Source organism: Marmota marmota, unplaced genomic scaffold (genome assembly GCF_001458135.2).
Source record: "Marmota marmota marmota unplaced genomic scaffold, marMar, whole genome shotgun sequence".
Lineage (NCBI taxonomy): Eukaryota > Metazoa > Chordata > Mammalia > Rodentia > Sciuridae > Marmota > Marmota marmota.
Window position 1 is genome coordinate 8,948,976 of NW_025999913.1, and position 11,320 is coordinate 8,960,295.

An 11,320-nucleotide genomic window follows, 5' to 3' on the forward strand; every position below is an offset into this window, starting at 1 on the left:
TGCTTTTCACAAGCGGATCTCCAAGAATTGCACCTCCATGTTCCTGCTGAGGTACGGGAGGGAGGCTATCAGGCCAGCATAACCTCAGGGACCTTACCAAAGTTTTCTTTTGGTTGCCAGGATTATTTTGTGACATTCACCCAGAGAGGAATGCATTGAGAAAGATTGGCATGATTGTGTTGGAGATCTGACCAGGCTGTCAGAGGCAGGAAGAGGGAGGGAGCCAAACCAAACGTGCCCTCTGTATTTCTGTCCAGAAAAAAAAAAAAAAAAAAGCTCACATTTATAATTACCCACCTTGTTTTGCAGCTCAGAATAAAAGTGGCATTGCACCAAACCCTACCGGAGCAGCCTTCGTGATTAGAAAGTGCTCCACACCTTCGAGAGCCGTGGAGACATGAGAATAATTTTAAATGCAAATTAAATTGAGGGGGTAGCAGAGAAGAATATATAAAAGACAGTAAAACAAAACCTTTCAATTTTCTTAAATTAGCAGTCTAATGTGTTCTAAAGAGCAGCCCCACTCAGCTCTCTTCTTAGGGGTTGCATTTCATCACAATATAAAATGGGCAAATCCGTCACTTTCCTCCACTCAGGGCTCTTGACTCAAGATTGAAGGGAAAATTAGGAGCTGCTCATTTGGGCTTGCGGGCTCAGCAGCACTGCTCAGCTTCATTTCGTGTTCTCCCGGTGTCCTGTGGAAAGGGGTCAACAAGTGCTGGTGAGTATCTGCTAATTGAAGAAGCTTCCTTCCATATATCTTTCTATCCACCTTTCCTTTTCCAAGAGGAGGGGGAATTTCCCCTACGATCTGTGTTCTAATGCGTCTTTCAAAAATCTGGGCAATTTCAGACAGCTTTTAAAGCTGCTTCCAGTGACTGATTCACAGAAGGAAAGAGTTATTTTCAGCCTCAATGCCGGTGACTGTTCTGTGTATTAATTATAACCAGCGATGCCGAACATAAGCGGCTCCTGTGGCCTTTCCTTGCCAGCTCCCATCTCTGTCACCCGTAGGTCAGCATCAGTGTGGGAATGGATGCCCCAGGACAGTGTTGCAGACAACTTTCTCCTATTCATTGTTTCATCATTTCATATGCTCTTCTGTTTTGATTGCAAATCCAACAGGGACTTGGGGTTGTGCAAATAAATCATTACACCACAAATCTGCTTTTTAGTGACTATGGCACTTCTCTGTATAAAAGATGGGGGGGGGAGGTAAGGAATGACCCTAAACGATATCAAATCTACATGTGGATTTTGATGGTTTGCTGCCAAAGTTTTGCATGGGAAACTGGTAATTTTCTTCCTCCACAGGGGAGGGTACAGAGAGGCTGTGGCTGGCGTCACCTTCTGTTGCTAAGGTAACGCGCTCTGGCCATTTTATCTGATAAAGGAAGTCCAGTGGACAGAATGCATTATTCATCTCTGATCTAATCAAACAATCAAAACTGTTTACTTTCACCGGGAATATTTAGTGAGATCAAAGACATCTGGCTGAAACTGCTCTTGTTTGCCGGCAGCCCTCGATTTTTTTTTTTTTTTTTTGCAGTAAGTATAATTTGCTGTTGGGTACCTTTGGGTATTTTTAAAAAGTTTGCTCATACCAGACTTGGGTTCTTAAATTAAAACGTGTACTGGTAGAAAGAGAAAGCTATTCAATTAGCCTTCTGAGCTTCATTGTAATGACTTTGTCTTGTTCATTCTTTCTAAAAGAAAAGAAAAAAAACAAATCCTGCTGAAATAGATACTTCATTTGTGCAAATATCAGGGAAAGGCTACATGGGTTTGCAAAAAGAGGCTGGATTCTCCTTGATGAAGCGTATTCGCTTCCTGATGGGCAAGTGCATGATACTACTGTGGGAATCATTGCAAGGCTGCAGTAATTGCTGCTGCTCTGAGAATCACAATTCTTTCTCCTAAGCAGCCTGTGTCGGGTGTAGGCAGGTGAGGATCCTATAGCACTTTATAAAATGTGCCAGAGGGAATCGCTGAGAAGGAAGGAATTCGGAGCATTTCTATAGCAAACAAGTCAGTGTGTCATAAACTCAGGGCGCCCTATGAGCGGAGTCACATTCCCAGGCAGTTCTCTCTGCTGGAGGGGAATCCAAAAGTCCCTGGATCAATTGAGGATCAACCTTTCCGATGGCTGACGCTAATGATGCCATTCATCAGACATTTTGAAAACCGATAGCCTGTGAATTTAACAGTGTATTTTCCAATTAATGTACAGCAGGGAGAGACCGGTATGTTATCTCTCTTTAGCTTGGATCATCTGTTTTTACTGAGTAGAATATATTATTTTAAATGAATGTTAGCTAAAGGTTATATTTTCTCATACAATAGGAAAGTGATGCTGAATGGTGGTGGGGCAGGTGGGGGTGTTACTTAGAATTGGAAATGTCAATCAAATAATGGGATATCTTAATGGACTGTTCTTATTCAAAAAATTTAAAGTGTATCCATATTTTATTCTTGACAGTCTAAAATACTGTGGATTTTCTTCTCTTTATAGGCATCCAGGTGAAGATTTTTCTCGCTAAATTCTGTGCCTGGAACATCAAGGATGGATTATCCCAAAATGGATTATTTTCTGGACGTTGAGTCTGCTCATAGACTCTTGGATGTTGAGTCGGCTCAAAGGTTTTTCTACAGTCAAGGAGCTCAAGGTAATGACACGGGGAGAAAGGAGGAAAGCCCTCTGTTTACAAGCTGGTTTAATATTAACAATGCAGGGTATAGCTGTGACAACTTGGGCTCGGGCTCAGAAGTTCAACAATGGATATTTCTTAGTTAATAACCTCTTCGAAGCTGTTGCTGGAACTGTAGCAGGTATAGAGTAGAATAAACAAATACACACCTGTTGAATGTGGCGGAAACAATGTATCTGACTTGAGGTGCAACTGCTCTTCTAAAAGCTGTGCTAGAAAATGATTTCCCCTTCTCCTGAGTCCAAAACCTGCACTGGACAGGAATCAGGAATGCTTTTATGCCTGGAAAATTTCAAGTTTGCAGACACTGCAGTTGATGAGATCTTAGGGCACCTTGACAGAGCTCAGGGGAGTCAGCTGGGCTAGGGGCTCTTAGGATCATCACAGAGCTTCTACACTTCCTTAGCTATTTTAGATGATTTTAGTTAGTGCCATGGAGAATTAACAGAGTACATTCAAGGTGCAGTCAGGAACAACCCTGTGGGGAGTGTGGCTGATGTGCACATTTTCATTACCTATTTCAAGATGATCAATTAGTCTCTGTTTGTTTGCTCTTCTGTTCTAAGGTGCATTTAGAATGTTTTACCACCATGTTAGAGTAACAAAAAAAGCTAGGGTGTTTTATAGGATCATCTGATAGGTAGGGGATTTTTTTAAAGCATAATTTCCATTTTCTGTTGAATATTTTAATTGTTCAATCAAAGCAACCTGGTGATGGGCATGTCCCAAATGGTACAGGTGATAAATTGAGAAGGAAGAAAATGGGCTTATATTTAAATAGAAAAGTCATTGAATTCTTGGAAGTCACAAAGAGAGCTGAGCTGAGCAGAAAATTCCATGTTTATAATCCTGGCATCTTTTACTGTTATAAGATGGGGACTTAACACCAGGCACTGATAATATTCTGTACTGGCTTTTCTAAGTGGTCTTGTGAATTGTTTTTAACTTGCTCTCAAGCCAACTTTTATGGTAACCTTGAGGGTTTGCAAACCTTCTGTTTCCATTTCTCCAGGGCATGGGCCAGACTTCTGATAATCCAGAGGGGTTTAAAATGATTTGGTTGATTTCCTTGGGTCAGCATGCTCATCAGCAGAGCTTAAATTAGGAAAAATGATACAATATCTAATTTTCCTTCTTCTGGGTGGAAGGAGCCAGCACTGCTACTCTCTGCCACTAAGACATGAAAGTGTAGCTAGCGAAGGAGAAGGGACAGAGACTGGTAGAATCTCCTGCGTGGTCTGAGTTACAAAGATTTTGGAAGAAGCTGCAGAGCAGAGGCTGGAAGGGAGGGTCACTCTGTCCCACAGCCTGTTCTGAATTTATACATGGCCCCATTCCTTCTGAAGTGGAGGATCACATTCCCTGATGGGGTCACGCACCTGAGGGGCTCAATTGTTGGCACAGCAAGAAGGGGAACAGCAGTTAGTTATAGAGAATTAAGATGTCCACTTTCTCCTGACATGGAGATGGATTAAACCTTGAAGGAAATGATGGGCTTCTGGCTTTTGTGGAAGGGAAGCGGGCAGGGTGTGGGAGGCTCGGAGAATTCAAGGCAGCCTGGTGGCTGACAGCAGATGGAGCTGGGGGTGGAGTGGTCAGATTGTCACCATCAGTGACTGTGGCTTAGACACCAGAGCTGGAATGACTGGAGAATGCAGGGGAGGTGGTAGCATAAGCTACTGCAGCTCCCTGGGATCCTGTTCATTCGAGGGTAATCAGGATGATGTTCCAGTTGAGGAATCCTGGATTGATTTGCAGGAGGCATTGGGGGCTGCCCAAATGTCATCTAGGCCAATGTTTGAAAAGCTCCAGACTCCCAGAATCAGAAGTCCAGGTGTTCAGAGGTCCTGGACCTAGCTGGTTGGAGTTTTCCTTTTAGTTGGGAACACCAACAGTGGTCACCAAGCCAGCCCATCAGTGTAGGGATCCACAATTAAGAAGCAATCCATCCCATCTAGTTACTCTCCTACCACCCTGGGACAGAAACATTAGAGGCAGACCTCTCTGCAAAGTGGAGACCCTAATAATGTCTAATCCATACGTTGTTAAGAGCATTAATGAGGCAAGATTTAAAAGTGTTTAAGGCAGTGGCTGCCACGTTAGACATACTACACGTCAGCAAATCAATGGAATCGACATCCCGGCAAAGGGCCATTCCTACTCTGTTTGAGATTTCATAAGGAAGCCAGGAAATGGCCTGAGTACCCTGGCCTTTTAAATTTGATACTTATATTTTAGAGGGCCATGCTAAAGCCCATACCTAACCAATGGCAAGGCCCTGAGACCAGGAAGGAGCGCAGCAGGGTGGCCACCTCTTGAGAAGGGGGTAATTAGGGTGCCTCTCAGCCCATAGTAGCTCTCTGCTCAGTCAGTCTAGCCCAGGTGCAGAGGGCTGTTAGCCAGGTCAGGTAGCCCCCACGTAATACCCTCTTCATCAAAGGCCTACCAGGACCCCAGGAGCACAGTGCAGAGTTGAGTACCTGGAATGAGGGTGTCCACAGACCTGGGGTGGGTTTTTGCATTTTCATGTGTCCTCTCTCACTGTCACACAGCTATTTCCATAGACTGGTCCAACGTTCTTACAGATATAAATACTTTTAAAGGGAAAGGAAGAAAATCTGGGTATTGTTATCTTTCCTTCCCATATGATTGCCCTTACCTCAATTTACTGTATTTGCAAATTCATGATGTTCTAGGAAAACAGCCCTTTCCATATGTTTATCCAAGGCAATAATTTCAGAACCACGATTTTGACTGCCTCGTGGTTGTTTTATAACTTTTCTTGGAAAGTGGTAATAAGCCTTCCCCTAAATAGAGGACATTCTAGCTCATTAGCATGAAGGGAATCTAGAAGGGTAAGGAGAAAAAAAAAAAAAAAGCAAGAAAGGAAGCATCTGTCACCAGGCACATTCTTTGGGAAGTCCTTGAGATTTTCAAAGGTCAGCAATCCATCCTGCGGAATAAGCACCTTATTCTTTTTCTCCCATCTCCATTTTTCCTTGGTTTGAACCCAAGGTTGGGAAGACTGACTGTCTCTCTGGGATTCTGCTTCCCAAAACCATGATGTGTCATGGAGAGCAGAGAACAGTCCAGAGGCATCCCATTAGCCTCCTGTCAGGGAGGGATGCTCTCCTGATTAATTTGTGGGTAGCTCACCAACAGTCAATCCTGTCAATGCAGTAATGCTCTGGGGCCCCTCCCTAAACTGAGGGAAACAGAACTGTGAGGGCAAGATCCAGGTCCCAGGGCTGTGTTTTCAGTAAGCCCCTGGGTTATGCTAGTAAACACCAAAGGTTGAGAAAAATGATTATGGGTCCTCCTCCACTCGCCTTCCAGACTATGGGCCCAGGCTACACAGCACCTTCTTCCTCTGGCAGCTAATCATCAATTCTAAATCTCAGTCCCCATCCCCAGTCTGGAGACTCAAAATGTGCATTTTAACAAGTTCTCCAGGTAATTTATGTTGAAGTTTGCAAACCAGTAAGTGTATCCAGTGCACATCAGAAACACCTAGGGCCTAGCTAAGTTGTACAAGTACCTTGGGCTACTTGTTGGTGGAGGCACATTTTCAGCCAGTCATTTTCAGGGTGATAAATCAACTCTGTGGACTGGCAGAGTAACAATGGTGACCCTATCACACTTCCCAAGATCACGATGCTGGGGCTCAGAGTGGCACCACCCTGTGCCCAAATCACTCAGCTTATAAAGAGAGGACAGAAGCAAAACCCCGATCTCAACTTACCACACCCCTGCTCTTTCCACTGAGCTAAGTTGTTTTGTTTTGTTTTGTTTTCCCCTCTAAAACCATCAATAACACTGGACATTTAAATTACCTCCTCAAGGGAAAATATATTAAAAGACAGCCAATTGACTAAAGTCCCTAAGCATCAGATTTACAGCTCCTGACAATAACACCCTCCCCTGCTTTAAAAAAAAAAAATCATTTTATATAACTCTTGGCATTAGAACCAGGCACCCTAGTCATTGTTACTTGTCAGAATGTCTCCTCTACATTGTCTTGTTCCACAAAGGAAAGTGCCAGTTTTGACAGCTGATGAGCGCTGCGGTGAGCAGCTCACATGCTCTCGGGTTGTTTTTGGAAGTAGAGAGGAATTCGCCCAAACCCCTTCTCCCCACCATGTTCCCCCAACCCTCCCACCTCCACCCTTGGCCCAGCCTGTGAAATCTGTCAGAACAGCTGGCTTTCGAATCTTTAGCTTTGAGCTAAATGAACTCTAAACCTAAGCTCTACGCCCCTGGGACTTCTTCACATGGCCCCAAGAGACAAAGACGTTCAGTGGTGCTCAGTTAGTTGCAAATCATTAACAGCAGTCTCAGGAACAAGGATCGCTCCTGTCCTTTCCTTTCCTGTGCTGAATGCAAGACCCAGCCCCAATGTCACCTCCTCTGTGAAGGTCATCCGATGCTTCTCCCACAGTGTTCTGTTCACGCCTACATTCTAGCCTTCTCTTGTCACAGTGGACGGTGCCACTTATGATCCATTTTGTCTCAGCCACTGACTAGATGCATGAGCTCCCACAAATAGCTGTGCCTCTATAAACCTGTGGTTCCCATCAAAACAGGTGCCATGCCAGCTTCAGGTCCACAGAGACATTGGAGAATTAAGTGAGACATGCCTGCAAAGTGCTTGCTACATTATCTGTCCTTATTGATTAGTCATCAAGACTGTTATTTTATTGCTACTTAAGTGTTTGTTACCTCATCCATGGTAACCTCCTTGTGCACCATTTTCTGGGGAACCAGTGTCATCCCAGTGTACAGTAGAGGCACAGGTTTATCCACCATATGTCTCTATTGAATGATGGAATGAAAGCGGAAACCTGCACTTACGGAGAGAAACTCTGGATTCAGAAAAGGACTTCAGGATTCTTGATTCGGGAAACAGAATCTCTGAATACTTTTAGAGAATTAAAAATCTTCAGCTGAGAATAGAGACTGCATAAGGCTGAAGGGAGGGATATATACAAAAATGAGGTTCAAATACAGAGAGAGAGAGAGGAAATGGGTGGAAGTCATCAACCACTTCATTTCCTAGTAAACAGAAGAGATTCCTTTAAAAATCCAAAGGGAAAATAAAATACAACAAAGGGAATATTGGAATGTTACTGAAGAAATTTGACGTTTTAAAACAGACTTCTAGGGGTCCATGAAGTCTCTTTGATATACAATACTCTGTGATGACTGGGTGTTTATTCTGCCTAGAAATAGAGTCATGGGATAAATGGCCACACAACTCTCACTGTGATGAACTCACTGTGATGGATCCAAAAGCCACTCTGAACATGTCCTTTCCCTTCCCTTTCTAGACCTTTCTTCCTAGCCCAGTCCACCCACTTTGTGGCCAGTTGATCCTCAGATCAGCCACACTCTTGTTTCCAGCCATACTCAGTGGAGGAGTCTGTGGGAACACCATGAGTGGTCCCTGAAGCCCATCCATGGCCATCTTCCTTCTCTGTCCCTGTCCCGAGACCTCATGTCATAGCTTCATATCTGCACCTGCAGGCCTTATTAATTGAGTTATTAATTGATCGGAATGACTTCATTGTATTTTGGATCCTTTTCCTCCTCTCATCTCTCAACCTCTCATTTTTTCCCTTCCTTTCACCCTCATGGTCCACTTTCCACAGAAGCCCTGGATCCCAGGACCTGGCCAGGCAGATGGAGGCCCAGGTACCAACATCGTAAGCACCAGGAGTGCTCACCAGGACCAGTGATCCGGAGGCAATTTGTTTGGGGCTTGACTGGATTGTAAACTTTTCCATTCATCAGTCTAATGTCCTCCCACCTGCCCTCAGAGTTCTGCTAGGAGAGCACAACAAAGTTGGCCACATCTCCTCAGAGAGATGCACTTCCTTTATTTTTGTGGGTTCATGAGCCAACCAGTTTGTTTACATGTGATCATACAATTTTCTAGACCTTTCTCTGAGAAGAGCTTCCAAGAACAATTTTTTAAAATAGATTCCAGTCTTGTTTTTAGGATGCCTTAGCCATTGCCCTCAACAAATTCCTGGTGTTTGGTTTTAGGGGTTCTCTTTTTCCTTTTTTGTTTTTTTGTTTTTTAATTCTATAGCTCTAGCCCGGAAGCTCCATGCTGTGCTTCACTTAGGGACAACAAAGTAGCGACAAGCCCCCTCCTAACTTCCCACACATTCCATTTTAGACCTCAAGTTTCTCCTCCCCAGGCTCTCCAAACCTGTGTTTAACACAGGGAACATTGTGTCCAAAAGAGAGAATGAAGGTAAATCAAGAGGGAATATGTCGTAGATGGTGCATAGAGGACCATGAGCTCCAACCCCGACTTCCGCAGAGTGCCTAGGGACAGGGACAGTTCTCTGCACACCCAGGAGCACTCGATGTTGGTACCTGGGCCTCCATCTGCCTGGCCAGGTCCTGGCATTCAGGGCTTCTGTGGAAAGTGGACCATGAGGGTGAAAGGAAGGGAAAAAATGAGAGGTTGAGAGATGAGAGGAGGAAAAGGATCCAAAATACAATGAAGTCATTCCGATCAATTAATAACTCCTACGCCCCCAGGAGGCATATGAGAGAGAGGATCAGAGTGCAGCCCACACTGCGCCAGCATCAGCCCTGACCCAATTAGCATAAACAATGCACAGGTGCTCGGAAGAATTTTCACTCCTCATTTGCCCAAACAAATCTGTTTCTGGGGAAAAAAAAAATCTTTCAGTACCACCCTCTGTTCCTGTGCTAGCAGAGGCATCAAAATTCACTTGTGGCCAATACCGTTTTAAGAATTCCTCAGTAAGCAATTAGATGCACACACTTATACAAAGCCTCTGAATGAACATTGGTGTTGAAATCAGAAGGCTGAAGTCCTAGGACTGAACAGAGAGTCTATCCTCAAGATCCACGTGTCTTTTGCCAATTAGAAAAGCAAACTGAAGATACTTGTAAAGGTTTTGGAGGTCGAAACCAAGCCTACATCCCATTTGCCTTTTTTATAGTTACTTTCCATGCCTTTCGAAATACATTTGAAATTTTACAAAGTTAACAGTTATGGCACCTACAAAATCGGAGTTAGGATTGAAATAGTTGCTGGCATTGGCTGAAAAATGTCACAGTGTTTTGGAATTTCAGTTGCTCTGAGTTCAAACTATGATTTCTACTTTCTAATTTTCGAGGTTATGCAAGGTGATTTCCTTTTTCCTCATTTTTCACATTGGCATGCCAATAATGAGAAGTTCCTAATCCAATATTGAGGCTTAAATGAAACAAAATATCATTTTGCATGAACTCTTTTATAAGTAATGTATTTATTTTATTGTTTTAGGGAAATATAAATAGAGGGCTGGGGTTTGGGCTCAGTGGTAGAGCACTTGCCTAGCAGGTGTGAGACACTGGGTTTGATCCTCAGCACCACATAAATAATCAATAAATAAAATAAAGGTATTGTGTCCAACTACAACTAAAAAATATATTAAAAAAAGAAAATGTAAATAGAAAAATATGTAATTGGTATATACAAATAGTAGCTAGCACCACATTTAGGGAACACTGCTTAACACAAATAGTACAAGGAAAAGTAGGCTGATCAAATCCATTTAAATAAAAACATTAGGCCAATAATGTTAATAATATAATAATAAGTGACAGTTTTGTATAAAAGTGATATGGGAATGCCTAAAGTTTGGGAACACTAAACAAATGAATGTAAAGTACTAAGCAAATGTCAAGCCCTTACCGAATGCTTAATAAATGTTAGTACCTATCTTACTTATGCTTAAATTTGATCAAGCCTCAGAGGAACACAGTAGGGCATGAGCTTCCCCAAGAGAGACCTCCTCCCTATCCGATCTCTTCTCTCATGCCATTCATTCCTAATTCAAAGTTCTAGGCCCTTTGAGAACGTGAGACAATCTTAAAGCACACACACACACAAACAGCAACAAAATTCTTGTTTTAAAATTAAATGACCCAACAAACCCCTAAATCTATTCCTGGGTAACATTAGCTAAATCATGCTGATTTCCTATGAATGTTCAACAAATTCTAGTTTATCAGAGACAGAGCTGTTTCTAAGTTGGCCTCCAAGAAGAGATGGCAATTAACTTGCATTTCAGTTTCATTTAGAGAGTAAAAGAAAATCTCCTGGGCAGCGTGAAATGGTACGTGATAAGGCATGGACTATGAGGAGTGTGATACATTGGGGAAACAGTGCGTGCTGCATTCACTATGAGCAGACTGAGAGGTGACACTGCCAAGATGCAGAATGACAAGAGACCAGAATAGCAGGTGGAAGCCCCAAGTGTGCACAACCTCCCCTGCTAAACCAGGGGATTCCACTGAAGAGTCTGGCACAGAGATCAGTGGTCAGGGCTATTTCTAGGAAGGTCAGAGATATGGAGGATAACTGGGGAAGTAAGAGGAGAGCCAGGAGAACTCCAGCTAACCACCACAGTGATCAAAACAAGAGGGCAATGTAGCTTGGAAATGCAGGGGCTGAGCAAGTGAATTCAGAAAGGGAGAGGTCCTGGAAATATTAAGCAGATCCTTCCTTCCTTCCTTCCTTCCTCCCTCCCTCCCCCTTCCCTTCCCTTCCCTTCCCTTCCCTTCCCTTCCCTTCCCTTCCCTTC

General features: G+C 43.4%; 1 protein-coding gene across 5 annotated transcripts in view; it reads left to right on the forward strand.

The window, feature by feature from the left end:
• The first annotated feature begins 328 nt into the window (after positions 1 to 328).
• Phactr1 (phosphatase and actin regulator 1) overlaps positions 329 to 11,320 on the forward strand; it is a 500,641-nt gene continuing 489,649 nt past the window's right edge. The window contains exons 1-2 of one of the 5 annotated variants that reach the window (XM_048799804.1): positions 329 to 721; positions 2,513 to 2,666. In XM_048799804.1, the coding sequence (XP_048655761.1) occupies positions 2,564 to 2,666 (103 nt within the window). In that variant the 5' untranslated portion in view covers positions 329 to 721; positions 2,513 to 2,563. Of the gene's footprint in view, positions 722 to 1,383; positions 1,549 to 1,999; positions 2,244 to 2,512; positions 2,667 to 11,320 lie in introns of those variants that run through there. The other 4 variants (XM_048799807.1, XM_048799810.1, XM_048799806.1 and 1 more) reach the window with 4 other exon arrangements.